At 41.0% G+C, this 20976-nt stretch overlaps 1 protein-coding gene across 1 annotated transcript in view; it reads left to right on the forward strand.

The window, feature by feature from the left end:
- Nucleotides 1–20976, forward strand: part of EPHA4 (EPH receptor A4) — a 138135-nt gene that overhangs the window by 57458 nt on the left and 59701 nt on the right. The window contains exon 4 of the mRNA XM_012802116.2: nucleotides 8355–8510. Within this exon, the coding sequence (XP_012657570.1) occupies nucleotides 8355–8510 (156 nt within the window). The remainder of the gene's footprint in view (nucleotides 1–8354; nucleotides 8511–20976) is intronic.

A 20976-nucleotide genomic window follows, 5' to 3' on the forward strand; every position in this document is an offset into this window, starting at 1 on the left:
ATGGTTTTCTAAGTAAGCTGTAGATACTATGAATTCCATCTTGGACTTTCTTTGCTAGGTTGATAACAGAGGAAATTGAAACAATAATAGATAAGTTATCTCATAGTGTTTTGGAAATTCTAGGGAGCCCTATTTAAAAACAAAACAAAAAACTGGAGAGTAAAAACACTACAGGGGTTATTCTTGTCTTCATCTCATGCCCCCAGCACACCAGGCTGCACCCACAGGAAGACCCTTCCAGGGAGCAGCTGCTCACACAGCACACTGGGCTTCATTCTCATGTAGAGGTTCTCAGGTAATCACCACATCAGTAAATGACAAGCTAAGAACCAAATTCATGTCTCTGTGTCACCAAACTGTAGTTCAGGCCTTTCCCATGATGTGTCCCGCTGCCCCTGCTATAAATTATGATGCAGTGTAAAAAGGAATCAGACAGCCAGTGTGCATGTTAGATAGGAAATAACCAGTGATCTGTTTGTTTTTGCCTTTGTTATTCTTTATTTACATCCTTGATGTTGTCAGTAGTAAAACATCTCTGTTCTAAATATCTTAACCTTTCTAAATGAATGTGTGGTATATTTCCTTACAAATTAATTAAGATCACCAAAAAGGGAATATTTAAATTTTATCTGAACCTTTCAATCTCTACCATCTTCCCTAAAGTCATTTAAAAATAATATCCGAAGGGCTTGGCACCTGTAGCACAGTGGTTACCATGCCAGCCACATACACGGAGGGGGGAGGGTTTGAACCCAGCCCAGGCCAGCTAAACAACAATGACAACTGCAACAAAAAATAGCCGGGCGTTATGACTGGCAACTATAGTACCAGATACTTGGAGGCTGAAGCAAGAGAATCACTTGAGTCCAAGAGTTTGAGGTTGCTGTGAGCTGTCACGTCACATTACTCTACCGAAGGCAACAAAGTGAGACTCTGTCTCAAAAAAAAAAAAAGAAAAGAAAAGAAAAGAAAAGCAATCCTAAGGATACTAAAGGCCAACATCAGGTTAGAGCCTTTATAGCAACATAATATAGTTTTTTCCACATTTCTCCAGTGTTTATTAGAAAAAGTAAACCTTGGTATAAATGGGGTAATCTTAAATTTCTAGTTTTGCAGCTGTCTTTTGAAAAATAGTACCTGCAACATAATTATTTAGTAATTTTCAACATCCATCAGATTTTATCATCTGAATTTATACAAAGGAGAAGAGTGTTCTGAAACCAAAAAAAGAGAATTAATTGTGTCATTTAATAGTGGTGAAATACAGTATCAAAAATAAGAACAATCATTTCACGATGTTGATAGCAGAGGACAGCTGCTTATTCAAGACAGTATTAGTTTAGTAAGTTTTCTTTGAATTTTACCAAGTAACCTCTAGCATAACCGAGTTCTGTGTGTGGGCCTTGTCTCTTCTATTTTTCTATTGGAACAGTACATTTTCTTCAGAATATTCTACTCTACTATCTGTTTTATAATGTTGGGAGTACTACAAAGTGTACTTATATTGATTTGAAGAATAATTTAAATTTCATAAGGAACCCATTTATTCTCTTTACATTAAAAATGTCAGATTTCTCACATTCCCCCCTCCCAACTCGAAAACCAACTCTTCTTCTTCTGATAATAATTTGGCGCATGGAGGCCAGGTGTGGAGGCTCCCACCTGTACTCCCAGCACTTTGGGAGATGGAGATGGGGGGACCAGGGGGGATTGCTTAAGGCCAGAAGTTTGAGACAAGTCTGGGTTACATAGCAAGACCTGGTCTCTACAAAAAAGAGAAATTTGCTAGGTGTGGTGGTGTGCACCAGTAGTCCTATCTACTTGGGAGGCTGAGGCAGAATCATCATCACTTAGGTGTTGAAGGTTTCAGTGAGCTTTGATGATGCCACTACACTTTAGCCTGGGTGAGACTAAGTGAGACCCTGTCTCATAAAAGGGGGGGAAGGGTATAGCATTTAGATATTGGAAAAAGGATGAGGTGGTTTGAGCTTGTTTGAGATAAACTGCTCTTTAGTGTTTTTACTTAGAAATGGGTCACTTTACAGTTGGGTAGAGGTTCTTACAGTGTGGTCCCTGGACCAACAGCATTGTCATTAGGCTGAGATTTTATAAGAAATGCAAATTCTCAGGCCTCACCAGGCAATCATAAGCTCAGATTGAGGCCCCACAATTGATTTCTTAACAAGTCATTTGAGTCACTCTGAAGTATGCTAGAGTCATAGAAGAAAGATGCTAGAATTTGAGAAGAAAGATTAGAAGCTGCTGAGATCAGAGGTTTGTCAATCTAAATTTGGACCCAAGTCATCTTCAGTCTAAAGCGATGTTTTTCAACCGTTTTTATTTCGTAGCACACTTGAACCTGCAGTTAAAATGTCCATGGCACACTTAAATTAAGTTGATCAAAAAAAAAAAAGTAAAAAATCATTTATTGTGCTTTGAACTTCTTTTGGAAATAAATTAATTAATAAACTTTACAATTTTCAAGGCACAGTAGTTGAAAATCAGAGGTCTAAAGGCTCTGCTTCAGTTAACTGTGACCCAAACTAGAATTTAGGTCACACTCATAATGATCTGGTCACATCTTTCAAAGCTCTCAAACACTTTTTGTGTCTCTGTCTTTATCCCTCAGTTGAAATTGGGAATAAACCTATCTTGATAGGCAGAATGTTCTGGCATCATTTGTCTTTATCAACCATCAATGCAAAGAATTTTGATTGCTGTCATAGTTGTTCCATGGTCTTAGCGGCTCAGAAACCAACTCACTGTCATTCTCTTATTTCCTAGATGAAAACAGTTCGAGCTTAACATTTACAAGAAAGAAAAACCCTAAAACAATGTAAATGTAAAGTTAATCATAATGTATAAGTGCAGAAATTTGAAGTGCCTAAAAGAAATTATCTCTACCCCCCCCCAAATAGGTATAGGAATATTACCCAACTCATGCTACATCATTTAATCAAGTAAAATAATAATTTTAAAAGTAATTTTATTTATACTTGTACTGAGTCACATTCGTTTTTCCGGGAAGAAAGTTGATAGAAAGTTCACTCATCTACTGCAGTGCAAGTTTGCTGCAAACTTACTCATATGCAGCAATGGTTAAGAAAGTGCTCTTTGGCTCGGCGCCTGTGGCTCAAGCAGCTAAGGCACCAGCCACTTACACCTGAGCTGGTGGGTTCGAATCCAGCCCGGGCCCGCCAAACAACAATGACAGCAGCAACCAAAAAATAGCCGGGCATTGTGGCGGGTGCCTGTGGTCCCAGCTACTTGGGAGGTGGAGGCAGGGGACTTGCTTGAGCTTAGGAGTTGGAGGTTGCTGTGAGCTGTGATGTCAGGACACCCTACCCAGGGGGACAGCCCGAGGCTCTGTCTCAAAAAAAAAGGAAGTGCTCTTTATTAAACTTTGTCATTTAAAACTCAGGGAGGCACTGCAGACTAGCATAGATCAAGGAACTATGCATTGCAGCCTTGTTCCTGCCACGCTTCAGAAGGGGGCTGTGGGCACCTCATTCATCTCAAAAGATCAGTGGTTAGCAAAGTATGGCCCTGGGCCAGCTGTGGCCGGCCACCAGCTTTTATATGATCTGAGAACTAAGAATGTTGTCTACAGATGACATTTGCAATGGATTTGGTAGTTGTGAACACTTCCTTTGAATCTCTGTTAAGTGAAATGTTCTCTCTCTTGTAAAAAATTCACATTCTCTTTATCAGTAAATCTGTATTACAAAAAAGATAATTACTGTTATATTTTTATTTCTGTCACCAAAGAAAATTGTTCCTCAAGTGCCTCTAATACTCTTGGTTTTCCTCTTAGTCTCTGGCTCTTCATAGAAATATTTGCCAATCCCTGGCCAATATGATCTCCATGGTTCCTTCAACGATCACATTTTTAATGATTCCCAGCACACAGCAGTACAACTAGTTGTGGAATATAGATGAGTTAGACGGTATGGATCAGCCAGATTTCTATAGAAATTGTTCATCTTCACCCTTTAGGTTTAAAAAGAAAAAAAAAAAAAAGGTCTGTAGCATATTAGTTCAAGAAGTCCATATTGCCTGGGTTAAGAAATCCTCACTACCTTTGGCAAATCTTTAGACTCTCTGCCTCAGTTTTCCTATCTGTACTATGGGAATGTTGGTTAATGTTCTATTGATTAATGTTCACAGCTTCCCCAAAGATGGCCAGGACTCATACATTTTTACAAAACTTCAAAGTAGCACCCTCTTTGACAGATATTTCCTATTATTTTTCCTTATGTTGTTAATATAATAAATAGTCTAATGAGTGGACTAATTCAATAATGGCCATTAAGTGACTTTGCTATTTCTAAAATAGATTCCTAATACTGGATATTCTGTGTATCCAGTACACAAAAGGCAGTGTTCTCCATCAAACCTCTTTGGGAATGGGTACCTAATATCACAACCTCAAGATAAGGTTTTTAAAAAAATGACCATAGGATATTGTTTAAAGTATAATCAGCGCATTAAATTGAACACTGTATCTTCATGTACCCACAGAATGCACCAAAAAAATCCAGATGATACCATGTCACTTTAAAAAAATGATTTTTGTTTCTAACCAGAAGTAATTATGTCCAAGTATTCTACAAAGAAACTTTCCTAAAGATTTTCTTAAAGCAACCTTATTGTGGTAGTGGGGGAGCCAATGAAAGAGGAGAGTTTTTCTTCCTCCTCCACTCCACATCCGCCACCTTCTTTTATTTAAAGTCAACAGAAAGAACCAATTAAGTCAAAGCTCGAGGAACTGAATGCCAAGTTTGCATTGCACATGTGAACTAATCTTCTCACACTGGCATATTCAGGAGGCCAAGTAAGGAGCCCCTTCCTCTGGTTCTTCCTCTAGGGAAGTTTCACTGGAAAGAGGGCAAGAGGAAGATGTTTCTGGAGCTTGCACTGTGGACTCTTCTCTAGACTGGCTTACCAATTCATTAATATTCAAAAATACAGTGCAACAGTTCTCACTTCAAGGAGAGTGATGGGAAATGGTAACAGGTGTCAGTGCTTGTAATGCCAAGTGCCTCTTTCACAGGGGTTTTGTGTAGAATGAAAGAGGTGGTGAACATTTTAAGACACAAGTAAGTGGTGAATAGATGCAAAATCTGCTTACACATTTATGCACCAAACGCCAGAAGGCGGTGCGCCACAGAGCACAGAAATGTACTGAACCATCAGTTTAGTAGGTCATTTGGATGTAGGCAGCAAAATGGCTGTATGCGTAAAAAGCCACTACTATATTTTGAGAGAGCCTTTCTAAGAATCCTGAAATATTAATAACATGGTCTTAATGTAGCTGAAGACAAAAGAATGTGTTAAGGGTAGCAAGGACTGCTGAGAATAGCACGATGACAATTTTGTATTTTCTGCTTGTGCTTGTAAAAGCAAGGGGAAAGGAGAGTAAAAATAGCATGGTTAAAGAACGGCAGTCTTCTGTTTTCCAAATTGGTGTAAAACTCTGTTTCCCAAATGAACTCATATATTTTTATTATTGGTAGCATGTTAGGACTAGCTGTGGGGAAAAACAGAAAAAAATAAAAGTTTACAAATGTACTTTCCTTTAGATTTGCATAGTATATAACCCCAATTTTGTTTTTATTATTATTTTTTTTTTTAGGGAAAAACAGAAAAAAAAAGTTTACAGAACAAAATAAAAGTTTACAAATGTACTTTCCTTTGGATTTGCATAGTATATAACTCCAATTTTGTTTTTATTATTTATTTATTTGAAACAGAGTCTACTTTGTTGTCCCCAGTAGAGTGCCATGGCATCACAGCTCACAGCAACCTCAAACTCTTGGACTTGAGCAATTCTCTTGCCTCAGCCTCCCAAGTAGCTGGCACTACAGGCACCCACCACAAGCCCAGCTATTTTTAGAGAGGAAGTCTCACTCTTGCTCACACTAGTCGCGAACCTGTGAGCTCAGGCAATCCACCTGCCTCGGTCTCCCCAAATGCTAGGATTACAAGCTTTAGCCATCTCTCCCAGCAGCCCAATTTTGTACTTTAAAGTTAATTTAAAGAATTTAGGAGAAATTAGATTTTTGTGATCTATGAGTTTAATTTTTTAACTGGAAGTAGTTTTATAAGAATACAAGTTGAGGAAACAAAGATGCCTTTTCTTTTTTCTTCTTTCTTACAAGCTTTGTGTGATTTTTTCACATTGCAATGATCAGTCATTGGTCAGTTTTTTCATCACCAATCCCTGGCTCTCACTGTCAGTTTTTAGATTTTGATGTTTGATGAAGTCAAGAATTATCAGTAGTAACATGCAGAATTTTGCCCCAAACATTCAGATGTGAAAAAAATAAAAGCAATTTGTGCCTTCTTGGCAGTTTTAATATGAGATACCACAGGTCATTTTTGTTAGCTACTACTGAGTGCCAGGTGAGACCGGGGTGGGGTGGTGGGGTGGGGGTGGTGGTGTGGGTACTCAGAGCCAGGCCTGACCTCGGGGCTTCTTCCTGCCTAAGCCAGGGTTTCTGATTTTAATCGAAACCCTAGGGCCATCTTAAGCATGACCAAAAAGCACCTTGCAAGTTGAACCTGATCTAATTATGCAATGTGTCTAAACTCGAGACACATAAATCTCAGTCATCAGAGCAACTTGTTTTTCTAAGATGCTCCGGTCCAGTGAAAGACGAAAGCAAAAATAAGGGACAGATTGATCTCTGAACACTTTTACTGTTGGCACTCCACACGTCATAAAGTTTTGGCTTGTTAAAAGGAAATTCCATAAACAACTTTAGTTAATAAGAGTGAAGTAACTGTGTGCCTTTCTGAGCTCCTGCTAAACTCCCTTTCCGCTTGCCATTACAAGAGCATGATTAAGAAAATGCCAACAGGATATGCAAGTGGGAGGAACAGGCTCCAACTGGAAGCTGTACAGATGCTTGCCGGACGAGGAGCAGCAGAGGGATTGTGGCCAAGTCTTCACAGAGAATCAGTCAGTTTTGTTGATCTCTTCTTATCTGCTCATTTCCCTGAGATCTGCGGGCTTGCTAGCACCGTTGATTGGTTTTGGTGGCCAGGCCCATAAAAAATGCCTGATAGGCCCTTCCCCAGCTGGTGTGGTGTATATACACACATCCTAACGACAGGATTTAAATGGGGTGGGGGGGAGGACTGACAGTGAATCATGCTGCCAAGATTGTGGGTAACTGTCACATTTTCTTTTAACCTCTGGTGTCATGGAATAACTTTATTTTAATGGCCTCGTCTCTGGGTGTAATACTGATGGTGTTGGTCAACGTTTGTTTCAGGTTGAGACAGATTTGGGAGCTGAGCATGAAGAGCGTAGAAGAAAAAATGGGGGAAGCAAGGCCCTAGTCATTATTTTTTATTATGAGTTTTCACCAAATTAGTTGAGTTTTTCCACATTAGTAAAAGTAGTCCTTGGTGTCAGTAAGATGTTTATGAAGATGAAGTCATGGAAAGCGGGTCAGGTGCACACAGAACTATATGGCCCATGTTCCCGGCACTGGCCCCTGGGGAGGTGTGTGCGTGGCCTGGGAGGGGTGCTGAAAAAATGGAGAGAGGGAAAACTAGGAGTGTTTCATTAACTCGAAAATAAACACAAAGTATTTGCTGCTCAAAAAAAAAAAATTCTAGCATATTATATTCCAGACTCTATAGTTGGTTGTTTTTATGACATTGCTCTAAATCTGTGACCTGTGCCTTACAAACTCTTGTCTTTTCTACTTGGTTGCTCTTGTTGGTCTTTCCATTGGGTTCTTTCTATAGCTATAATTAGGAAATAATCACCAACCAATTTTTGGTTAGCACTTGGGTACACTTCCAACTGGTTAAAGACCACACTCTCAAATTCTGTGGCTAAGTATACACAGGCTTTGAGGGCAGAGTGCTTGGGGTCAAAGCTAGTTTCTGACACTCACCAGATGCAAGGTCTTGTGCTGATAATTAACTGCCGAAACTTGAAATTCTTCACTTCTAGGTAAAGACAATGCCTACAGAAAAGGAATGCTGTAAGGACTAAATAACCAGGTGATGTAAAAGGGACTGGCTCGTAGAAAGGTGTTCAATAAACTTTAGCTGTGATTTTACTTGATAGCACCAGTTGCAAGAAAATTTCTGCCATAGGGTTCCACGTCACCTGACCAGGAATGTTAATGACCCTGAAAGAGTGACTATAATCGGTTCATGTTTTTTTTTTTTTTTAACTTTTGTTACTTTACTTGTATCTCAAGCCACATAATTGCTAATGTTTAGCAAAAAAAAAAAAAACCTTCTTTGGATTTAAGGAGGTGGCTTCAGATTTTGCTCTGCCGTATTCTCAGAGTGGTTTATATTTATTTGTTTTTTCTCCTTCTCTGCAGCTTGCAAAATTGGATATTACAAGGCTCTCTCCACGGATGCCACCTGTGCCAAGTGCCCACCCCACAGCTACTCTGTCTGGGAAGGAGCCACCTCGTGCACCTGTGACCGAGGCTTTTTCAGGGCTGACAATGATGCGGCCTCCATGCCCTGCACCCGTGAGTTGTGTGCTTGTCTCCGTCTCTGCTATGCCAACAGCTTTCATTACCACCTGGGGGGCACTGCCAGGTCTTCTCCTGGGATAATCATGCAGGGGGGAATCAGATAAACATGCATCTTTTCTCCATCCTAGCAGGGGAAATGCTTATACAAAGAAAGGATCATTGTCTTTGTTTCTGGTTGCCTTCAAAACGCACAGCTGCCAACAGACTAGTTGGTGGAGAAGAGATTGAGTGTTCAGAGGTTGTCTGACTGTAATTAGAGCTCCGATTGGAATTTATAAATGGATTTACCATCGCATGAGGGCTCAGGGAAGCTTGACTACTGCAGGAGAATCAGGTAGACGGCAGGGTTTGGGAATGTGGTTTCCGTCTGTGAAGAGGCAGCTCAGGTGCACTGAGATCATCGCTCTCACCTCTTTCATCTTTCCTCATAGTTTTGTATTCATAACACCCAGGCCTGGATCCTAATAAATGCTTGTTTCAGTAAGTGCTGGGTTAGTGAATGAATGAGGCTGGCAAGCTTGGTATGAAGAGGGGGTCTACAGGAGGACTCCAGAAATCTCTTACCATACTTTGTGTAGACAATGTTCCCGGGTCTGGTCGTTCCTTTCATGTGTACCATGGGCTTCACAGACCTTGCAATGGCCGTGATTTTGCCCAGAACAGGGAGCTATGGGCCCAGACATTTCACCAGCACATTCCCATTACGAGAGGCTTTGTTTGGTGGGGCACCCTAGTGGCTTTGTGTACAGACCTTCAACCGGTTTTGTTTGTTTCCCAGACCACCACTGAGCAGTTGCATGACTATTTAGCATTTTTATTTTTTTTGGAGACAGAGTCTCACTATGTCACCCTCAGTAGAGTGCCTTGGCATCACAGCTCACAGCAACCTCCAACTCTTGGGCTTAAGCCATTCTCTTGCCTTAGCCTCCCAAGTAGCTGGGACTACTGGCACCCTCCACAACACTTGACACTTTTGTTGCAGTTGTCATTGTTGTTTAGCAGGCCCAGGCTGGGTTCTAACTCACCAGCCTTGGTGCATGTGGCCAGCACCATAACCACTGTGCTGCAGGCACCGAGCTACTATTTAGCACCTTAAATCTGTTTTCTGACTTGCAGATTGGAGTTAATAATAGTACCTCCCTTAAGGCTGCTGCTAGTCAACAGACTCAAATGGTGACATGCTATGTAAAATGCATACGATGATGCCTGCTACTTGATACACATATTTCAGCTTTTACTGTTATTATAACTATTATTATTTTCTTTCCTAACTACTACAAACAAACTTCATCTTAGCTGGCCTGGAGCTAATGTCACTACAAATAAAAGTTTTTTTTCTAGTTTTTGAAGAGTCAGGGCTGCTGTGAGGTTATTTCCTAGTGCAATCCAGTGTCACCTTAAAAAGGAATTGGGGAGACAGGTCCATTCCGAATCTGTACTGAAATTGCCATAACCTCCAAAGTTTCTTTTATAGCAAGAGACAATGATAATAATGATAATTTTATGATGATACCCAGTAACATATTAGGCACTTTCAATAAACCATGTCTCATGGCTCATATTACAGTAGGTCTGTAAGGCACGTATTATCTATACTTTATAGACCAAGGGACATCAAGCTCAGAGGTGTTCAGGGACACACCCAAGACCACACCCCACCTTGGACAGAGCTGTACAACCTGAAAATTCACCTGGTTTTTATTACTGGGAGGTTCTTTTGCCTACTCTGCTTAGTCAAGCAGGAACATCCACAGGTAAGGAGAATCCTAGGGCCAGCCTTAGTTGGAAACATGAGTAGGCAAGGCTTGCTTTCTTTTCCATTCCTCCCATCAACTAAGGACTTTCTCAGGATGGCCACTTTGATTTGGAAAAGTCCCAACACTTTTTCTTCCAGGTGTAAATGATTTTATTCTATGTTCCATTTTCTGTGATTAGTTTAATAACAAACTCCCCATCTCTGGCCATACCACTACCAACAGCTCTCTGTTTGTGGGAATTTAGGGGAAGTATTTGGGGCTGGCATTTTGATTATCACCCTCTATTTGCACCACGCAGTTCACCACCTCCTTTACATGCAGACAAAACCTTCTCTAGAGATTGTAATTTGATTGTGTTATAAATGTCATGAAATTTACCTTCAATGACAATAGGGCCTGGGGCTCTTTCTCCCAGGTATTTTTTCAGTCTTGTGATTCTGACCTGTTGTCTAGCCTTCTGGGGGGAGACAGTGTGCCAATAACCTCATTAGTGAACTTTTTATATTTTGATTTTTTTAGAGGCTGACTCTCACTCTGTCACCCTGGGTAAAGTACCACACCGTCATAGCTCAGAGCGACCTCAAACTCCTGGGCTCAGCAATCCTGCTTCAGCCTCTGGACTACAGGCTCCAACCACTATGCCCAGCTACTTCTAGTTTTAGTAGAGATGGGACATCACTCTTGCTCAGGCTGGTCTTGAATTCCTGAGCTCAAGCGATATGCCCTCCTCAGCCTCCCAGAGTGTTAGGATTATAGGCGTGAGCCGCCTCGCTCAGCTAACATGGTCAGATGCCTTTCGCCATCTGTGTAATAAGATTGTGGTGGTCAAGCCCTTGAAATTTTACTTCTATAAAAAAAATTGGTAGTTTTTTTTGTTGTTGTTTTGAGACAGAGTCTCACTTGCTCTCCCTGGGTTGGGTGCCGTGGCATCATAGCTCACAGCAATCTCAAACTCTTGGGTTCAAGTGATCCTTTTGCCTCAGCCTCCCAAATGTCTGAGAATACAGGCACCTGACACAATGCCCAGTTATTTTTTAGAGCAGGGGTCTCACTCTTGCTCAGGCTGGTCTCAAACTGAACTTGTGAGCTCAGGCAATCCAACTGCCTCAGCCTCCCTAATGCTGCGATTACAGGTGTGAGCCACAACGCCTGGCTGAAAAAATTGGTAGCTTTATCTTAAAGATGCAAAAGGAAAAAAAAAAAAACCGAAATTATTGATTTTAGCATATGAATAGACCCCAACGTGTAAAAATTCAAGTAGTTTTGATGTTTTAGAAAAGATTATCCTTAGCATGGTTAAAGGAAGAAGTCTGGAAACTTTTTGAGTCATTGATGAAAATCATGAAAATACCAATGCAATAGGTGATCCTTTTTGTCCTGCCCTTGAAACTCCTGCACTTCACCCCTCCAAGGTCTGCTTTCATGTCACTGCTTCACGGGCATTCCCCTGATGGCGCGGCCTCCCAGGGACTGACACCCAGTGCTTCAGTGAAGAGGAAGCGCAGATGGTGTCACCCAGGAACTCTCAGGGCAGGTCAGAAAGCCTTGGCTCTAACCACCAACTCAGTTGGTGACCTTGAGAGGATGTTTACCCTCTCCAAACCCCAATCTCCTTATCTGTAAAATGGAATTCTCTCTAGTTACCTCTGGGATGGTCTGTAGAATTAAATGAGAAAACGTTTGCAAAGGCATGTGGTCAAGATCTACTAAATATTTGTTCTCTCACTTTTTCTCCCCAGGTGGTCACTTCCTTCCCCAGGTGACCTCTGCAGCAGGTGGACTATATAGCTCATTGCCTTTCTCTCAGTGGTTCTTACCCTCAATTACATAATTAAATTACCCCCTGCTGCCCTGCACCTCAGGATCTCTGGGGATACGACTCAGGCATCAGTATTTTCAAAAGTTGGCCTGTTTTTTTGATTGTACAATCAAGGTTGAGACCACTTCTCTACAGAACTGGATTTTTAAGTTTAGGGTTTTTTTTGTTTGTTTTGTTTTGTTTTGTTTTTTTGTAACTTAAACATTAGGCCAGAAATGGTGGCTCACATCCACCACTAACACTCTATGAGGCTAAGGCAGGTGGATTGCTTGAGTTCATGAGTTCAAAACCTGAGCAAGTGCAAGACCTCATCTCCACTAGAAAGAGGAAAACTAGCTGGGTGTTGTGGCTGGTACCTGTAGTCCCATCTACTTGGGAGGGTGAGTCAAAAGAATTACTTGAGCCCAAGAGTTTGAGGTTGCTGTAAGCTATGACGACGCCATGGCACTCTACCCAGGACAACAGAGCAGGACTCTCTCTCAAACAAAAAACCTTAAACATTAACTACATAATTTTCTTAAGACATCCTTTGAGATAAGGATAATCGCAGAAGTGACTGTACTTTGCTGTTAGATACAGTGGTAAGTCAGGTGCAGAATTGGACCTTAATAGTGAACCTATGGCTCTCCCTCTGGATTTCTCCCTTGCTCTCCAATATAGTGACCCGCACCACCAATGCAGTAGTCACTGACATTACATTCAGGTTCTTATTTAATCTTACTTCAAAATTTCAATGGCCATATGTAGCTGGTGGTGGTTATACTGGAAAGCACAGCCCTAAACTTTTTCTGTTTTTGCAGAAAGTTCTGTTGAACAGGACTGTAGTAGACACAGATTGCAGTGGAGGGGAGAGTGGGAGTTTCTCAAAAGACCTCTTGTTCAGATAACCGGCAGAATACCCCTCCCCACTCGCACCCTGCCCCCAGCTTTATCGGATTCTCTTGACAAGATGTGGGGATGGAAAGGAACATAAACATCAGGGATCCTTTCAAACTGATTCCAGCCTCTAATCAGTTCTTACCAGTTGGTTAAGCCAGGTGACAAACCCAATTCCCTTGTGCTGACAGCCATGCTAATCAGGCACCTTCTTTGTTCATTATGCTGTCTTTAACCCCAGCATTCTTATGCAGCCCTGCATTTAGTGCTCGCTCACTGTGACGGCACACTAATGAAGAAATAAAACACACTATCTGAGACTCGTTCTTCTAGCCAAAGAGACACTGTGCTCCACTGGCTTGTAAAATCAGGTTTTTGTTCACTTGGAGAATGATTAGACCAGGTGAATACAAGTAGCACTGGATAATTTAGAAGGAAACACCTAGGAAGTTCACATGATCTGGAGAACTTAAGAAAATTGGGGGTAAATAATCTTCATCTTTGAGAGCACTTTTTTGATGGAGCCTCTGGCCAGATTAACATTAATCGCTGCCTACAAAATGCACTCAGACGTTTCCATGGAAGCATCATGGGAGTATTTGCAAGAAAATAGCCCACACCTATTTTGAGTAGGGTGTTTAGCACAGAAATCACCTAAGGACAGAGGTTAGGCCTGAGATTCTGCTGGTGCTGAGGCGATACTGAAGCTGCAGATCTGTCAACCATCTTTATCAAGCAAGCATGTAGATTCTTTTTCTGATGGGTAGCCGGGGAGGGGGGACCTTCTTTTTCGATGCCTATAACTTTCAGGCCTGTTCTTCAGCTCATCTGGTGACTGTTGAAAGTTATTACAAGAATTCTAAACATTCTCCATTAATGGAAATGAAATACTTTGTCTTCTACATGAAGAAAATCCAACCTGGGTGGGGTCACATAACCAGATGCACTCCTTATGGAGTTTTTCCAGTTTATTTTTGTTGTTGTTGTCATTTGTTATTCTTTCAAGATCCTCCCTAAGCTACTGCCAGAGAGCAGAAATGTAAGGGTTCACCTCAGACACTTATCAGTCAACGGGCTTTTCTGTCAACATGGCCAACAAGATAGACACAATACTTCCACACACTCAAGGACGCCATCTACGCCAACATTGGGATTTGATTTCATGAGTCATTTCTTCACAGGAAGTTTGATGTGACTTTTATTAATTAAGTTAATGTCCTCTAACTCTGCAGATAACCACGCGCTTCCCATTTCCAGCTCTCTTTCTCCTTATGTTTTCTTTTCTCATTAGTCTGGAACGTAGTTTGGCCCTTGGTGGTGTTGGGAGTAGTTACCGGCATGCCCAGGCAGGAAGATTTTGGATTGTCTTAGTCATGTGTGGCTTGTTCAATGACTGCAGTGAGAAAGGTCTTTTCCCCCACTGCCAGAGAGGCTGAGCCAATACTATATTTACGGTAACTTTCCCACTCTTTATGGTGTTTCAAAATGTACTAGAGAAAATGCCCTGCAAAGATTGTAAATTGGCTTTGTATACCTAAAAAAGCAGAGCTAATTTGTTATTTTGCCACCTTTACCTCTGAGCACTGTTACCAAAGCGGTTTTCCATATTTTTCAATTGGAAATCTGTCCTTGGGCTTTTGGTTGCTCTTTATTTAACTTGTTTGGTGAAACTTATTACAGCCTCATGATTGGGAGCCCCCTGTAAATGAGAGATTATTATTTTAGATTGCCAACTTGAAGGGCCCTCACAAATCTGTCCCCAAGTAAATGGCCTTGCATAATTCAGTCAGCTGCGCCAAACAAACAAAGAGTGATTGATTGATACTTAGATGCGGCCTGAAATATTCCAAAATTGCAGCTTTTAAGACAATTTATACTAGAAGAGCTTAGAGCTAATGAGGGTAAATTCACCAAGAGTCTATGACGAAACAGCCCCATCTGAAAAAGCTTTCTGCAGGTTTGGGTTATCAAGACAGCCAAGTAACCAAGTTCCAAACAGCAAACATCACTTACTTTGTCTTTACCTTGGCCTTTTCTAATTGAATTTAGTGTGCTGCTGTATTTCCTCCAGAAAGTGTATTGTTTTAAAATTGCCACTTCAGTTCTATTACTCAAAGCCCTCGCTTCTAATGCTTTCTGACAGTTATCAACATAATGAACCATAATGAAATGATGAGCAATCTTCAGTGCAAACCCAACGTCGATTCCACGGGTGCTGTGTGACTGTGTTGTTAAAATTTGAATGCAAATTAAAATAACATCGTCCTTACTTGTTTCCAAGGTCAGGAGAAGAGAGGGATTCTTTTCATTTTTTTTTTTTTTGAGTGCTTTAATTTTGGGAATCTCACATTCATTTTCGAACAACCCCTTGAAGATGCTCCTGATGTTCAATTCAATTCTTTACCCAAAGGTTTCCACGGTGAACCGTCTGGCTAAGGGATTTGGGGAGGGAGATCTAGAATGGGGCTTTGATGTATAAACCATAGGATAAAAGGCAGCCTTCAGTTTCAAGTAAACTACATTTTTTTTTCCACCCAAAAGCATATTTCTTCTTGCTTTAGAGCTGCAAGTAACTGAGAATGTACCCCTGGGGGAGGGGTACATTTCTACGTAACAGGTCGGTGAGTGTGCAGTTAGCTCCAGTCAAAGAGTAGTTAATAGAAAAGTGAGATCCAGGGACAAAGATCCCCAAAGTGCCACTGAGGGAAGGATTTCAGAGGATATGGTGGTTGATCTCTAAGCTTTTTATTATCATGTAATCCATCATTTTTATGAACATGTTTTTATGAAAAATCTTGTGTCCAAGCTGTGCAGGAAAGTTTCTTCTTTCGTGTTATTTATCACACGTGCAATGTCACAGTGCTGTTTCCTACTGCATTCCGTTTGTCACAGGATAGAAACTGAAACCGAGATACCAACTCCTCCACTACCAGATTACGCGGCTGTTTTTTAGTTCGGAGCATATGGTCCCGCTGCCTGTTAGTGGATAAGCTGGCTAACGTGTCTGTCCCCTGGACTGTACAAACTGATCAAAGCAACCAGGGACATTTTGACAAGTCATGTGCAGCCTTCATCCTCAGCTCCTTCTTTGCTTATATGTCAGTAGTTCAGGTTTGACGTTGGGGAGTAAGCCGCATCCTTATTTCTTTCTTTTAGATTGCCTTTCAGCATTTTAACCACTGCTAGGAAAAAAAAGTGCCTTCCAGGGAACTAAGTGCATGATTTTTGTCTGAAGACAAGTAAATATACAGGGAGAAAAGTCACCAGCTGTGCTTCAGGGAAGGCACTAGGTGGACCCCAGGCTGATCACTTGTCATTGGTTATTTGCAAAATTTAAAAAAACCTTATGATATTTCATAAAGATTAGGCATCCTCTCATTGAATTTTTATTTTTTCAAAACCAATGCTGTGTTAGCCTCTTCTTTCTTCTTCAACCTACTGCTCATTTTATAAACAATCTAGTGGATTCAAATCGAAGGTGCACAGGTTTGAGGAACACCAACCTATGCCCAAGTGGAAGGCTTGAGTCATCTGCCAGTGCCAGTTAGCCAGGTTATTGCAATGTTTCTGCTGCCATCAATAGTTAACTGTGGCTCATCATCCACTGAGCCCCGTCATCTCTGGATGGCATTTTTGACACTCTTTGTGGAAGTCATACAGTGGTTTTTCACAGCATGCTTCTATGAAACAGAGTCAATTATACACATTTTCTGAGATCCCCTGGGGAGAGAACTGGCTATCTTCTTTACAATCAGCATTCAGATTTTTCTCTCCTAGTTGGCTCTTGCTACACATATTATCAAAAGCCCAGCAGAAAGGAGCTCAGGGAAGATTCTGTTATGGAGATATAATTGCCCTTCACCCTCCTCCTGTAATTGTCCTCCCAGAAAAAGAAACTTTAAAGAAACTCTTAACTACCCTCTTGCATGGGAGGCAGGAGCCAGGCAGAGAGGACAACCCAGTTACAAAGAGCACTGTCCAGGGAGGAATGCTCACCAGTTATCCTTATCATAAAGGGAAGGGGGGCTGTAAGGAACTAAACTCCGGGGTAAATTGAGAAAGTTGGAAACTTTCCATCCTGTTCCAGAAGAGAATTGATGGTTATGCTTCATTATTATCTTTAAATCATTTGTATTTCTGTGAAGAGGGGAAGGAGGTGGCTTGTCCTTGGAGTTCGGAGTTCTGATCCTAGCTTTGCACACATTGGCTGTGTTAATTTGAGTGAGCTGCTTAACTTTTATTACCTTAAGTTTTGGTCCTCAGATTGCTAGGTATGTAATACTTTTCTGTTAGATTTTATTCTGGAGATTAAATAAGAGAAGGTCAGAAAAACTGTTTTGTAAGAAATGTGTAAATGAATGTACTGGCTGACTACTTCTAAAATGAAGTAGCCAACCCTCCTTTTCTTGGTCTTTCCTATTTCAGCTTCCTTGTGTACAACTGAGAATTTATAAGCTACTTCAGCCCTAAGGTAGTTATCCTCATATAAAGAAATCAGCCCTTTAAACCAATAAAAGAAAAGACAAAAGATTCCCAGAGAGGAAAGTGCGAAAACAGATATACCAGAAAAATAGGTGATGGGGAAATCTCAGCAAGAAAGTAACCTCTCTGGGAAGCCGTGAATTTCTCCTGACAGAAACAAGTGATTGGTGCATCCAAATGGTTCTGTTTCTAAATAGTGGGCAGCTCACTCTGTCTGTCTCTATTCATTGTTAAAACACATAAATTGCCATGATAAAAGGTTCATATATCCCAGAAGAGGTGTCCCTGACCAGCAGTCTTTACGTAAACTAACCCACTGTGGCAAGAGCTGGGGGAAAGCAATTAGTGGTGGCAAAGTACACAACTGTCCAGGGAAGCACGGACTTTATTTCAGAGTCAAAAGTTGCACACCCAGTTGTTTACCCTACCTCACAACCTATCATTCAGCTGGAGAGAGATTAACAAGAAAGGCTTATCTGAAGAGCTGAAGGACTTTACAACTAAGACATCGAAGCGGTATTGACAGTCTAGAAGTTGTACGTGGTCAGTGAAGCCTTGGGAAATGCAACTAGAGACCCAAGATGCCTCCTCGGAAGATAAGTGTTGCACCGATTACCTTGGCATTTTAGTGAGGGGCGACAGTAATGCTGAAAGAAATTGATCATGTAAGAGTTACATGTCTGCTTGTGGTCTTGGGGGATGCTTCTTTCTACACTCAGAATTCATTTCATGGCTCAGGCATTGAATTTTAAAATGACGATTACAAAATCAGTTGAGTATTGAAAGTCTTGTTGTAGCTCTGGAAACTACTCTATTACATGAGGCCAGTGACTTCAGTTTTTTTTTTAATCAACGATCTCCTTCCCTTGGTGGCAGACTTGAAATTTTTTTTTCACATTTTAGCATGTGGTTGTTTTTCCTTTTTCTTCATCATTATTGTTGTTTTGCTCAGTTTTTTATACCCAAGTGCTATGACAGTGAGGTTTCTGATGAGGGAGCCGACCTGGGCTCTTAAGAATCATCCTTCATTTACTTGTCCAGCAGGTGCTGAGCGAGCGTCTGTTAGATGGCAGCGGCATGATTCTCAGGGCTGGGGATGTTCTCTTGAACCAGAGGAGATAAGATTCCTCTTCTCCTGAACTTTACATTCTAACAGAAATCCAAATAACTAACAAACGAAATAATTCAATATTCTCACAAGCCGGGCACTTTTTAAAGCAGTGCTGTGGTGGGGGTGCCTTGGGCCAGGGCAGGGGAGGATTGCAGTTTGTATGGAGTAGTCAGAAATGAGAAGGTGAGACCCCAGGGACAGGAAATCATGTAGTCAGAGTGAGGGGTGAGAATGGCAGGCAGAGCTACCAAGCCCAAAGCATCTGAGTTGTGGGTTTCAAATTTTTCTAATCGTGTGAGTTTTAAACTTGTGTTACATTTTTCTCTGTTAGCACTTTAATGCCAGTTGTTCAGGTTTATACAGCGTGTTACACCACGGCGGGACCCTTTCTGCCAGACCTACTTTCAAATGCAATTGTCATGGCAGTTTTCTATCTTTTGCTAAAGTTTTGGTTGCTTCGTATGAAGCAACTCAAGCTTGTAGCAGTGAGGTGGAATGCACAGGGCGACATTATCTTAGCCTGGATTTTTCACAGAACGGTTTACACCAAACTTAGTAATTCCCTCTGGAGACATTTCTGACTGTAGGTTCAGTGTTGGCCAATAGTTTTTAAATGATGTTATTAAGACTCATACAGACTTCATGTGGATGTGTAAATATCGAGTGATCCTGAAGGGGTTACTTTAAATTACTGGAATTTTATGCTTGGAATATTGCCCTTCTTAAATGTCACATGCACTGAATTTCTCTAAATAGGGTGCCGTTCATTTTCAGGAGCTTGTCTTTTCCCAGTCAAGAGCACGTGATAGATTAAGGAAGATCAAGATTTCTTTTATATCATGGAATGAAGTGATATTTTAGCGTGTGATCATCCTTTACATCTTCTGTACCTTGGAACTCCTGTCAACTGAAGGCAAGGTGACATTCCACTAGAAAACAATAACGACACATCACAGCCCTTCTCGCCAGCACCTGCTGTGTGTTGCAAAAATTATTTCACACGGGTGAAGTGGATGGCTGTTCATTAGATTTATCCACAATGGCAGGAAACGCAGTGCCCATTTCTTTCTGAGCAATGAGAAACTCAAGAAGTAGGCCAAATTTTATAGATTTTATTCCTTCCTTAATCGATGAAGATAGTTATAACTTGGACTTTAGAAGCCAGGGTTGTTACCTAGGCCGTACAGCCAACCAAATTTAATTAAACAGAGATTCCTGGACTGAGCTCTTTAGCTAGGCTCCAGGTATGCGCTACATCCTCTCTAGAACTATGAGCAAAATTCTGAGGATACCTGAGAACATCTTCCTAGGAAGAGGGTACATTGCTGTCATCAGATTCTGAACTGTTCATTTCAGCTGCCACCTACGTTTGCAAATAAAATTTTCTTGGAACACAGCCATGCCCATTTATTTAGATATTTCCTGTGGCTCCTTTGGAGATAGAATGCCAGGGTTAAATAGTTGCTGCAGAGACCAGGTGACTCATAAAGCCTAAAATATTTACTTTCTGGACAGATAGTAAAATTTCTTTACAGAGAAATTATGCTGACTCCTGCTCTAAAGATTCATAAACTAAAGATTATTGCATTTGACTTTTGTTTCTGGTAGTACAGCTATTATCTATGCCACTAAACTATATTAAAAATGGAAAGGACAGTCTAAATATAAAAACTTTAAAATAGTTGAACAGGCTAAGCTTCATTCTTGTCGAGAGAATCCTGAGTTTATGTGAATTTCATGGGAGGTTTATAAATATAACCAAAAATATAAAGGAAGAAACATTTAGTTTCCCTTAACTATATACTTCAGTGTATGATTAATTCCTGTTTAAAAATGTCCTTTTGGTTAAAAATATTGAAGCTAAAGAAACAAGCTGCGGTTCCATAACGGCTAATAAGAAAAAACGGCAACCCACCTTTGGAAATGTTAAAATTAATTTTCTTCAGAGGTAAAGTTTTCCCCAGTGTCATACTTAAATAAGCTGTTACCTGAAATCTAGATGGAAAAAAAAAAGAAGTGGTAACAACCAATCCCAACCTGACAACCCTTTATCTGTTAGAGTCCACATTTTAAATTCCCAGCCGTAGTGGTTGATTCCACAGCTGTAGAAACAGGACAGAGCAGGGCCCTTGTCCCTGTGGCTGGTGCACACACAATCCGGAGTTAGTGCCCTCTAGTTTCTTCCCCTCCTTTAGGTTCCCTGCCCCTTCCTTCAACTAGCCAGGAAACTATCAGAAAGTATCCAAGGGAATTGGAATATTCTTTTTCCTCTCTTCTTTAGAATAGATGACAAAAGTCAGCAAATATCTGTGGACTAGATGGATGATGCCACAGCACTCTACCGAGGGTGACATAGTGAGATTCTGTTTCAATAAAAAATATAGGGTGGTGCCTGTGGCTCAAGGAATAGGGTGC

The sequence above is a fragment of the Otolemur garnettii genome, unplaced genomic scaffold (genome assembly GCF_000181295.1).
Source record: "Otolemur garnettii isolate 467f Iridium unplaced genomic scaffold, OtoGar3 scaffold00013, whole genome shotgun sequence".
Classification (NCBI taxonomy): domain Eukaryota; kingdom Metazoa; phylum Chordata; class Mammalia; order Primates; family Galagidae; genus Otolemur; species Otolemur garnettii.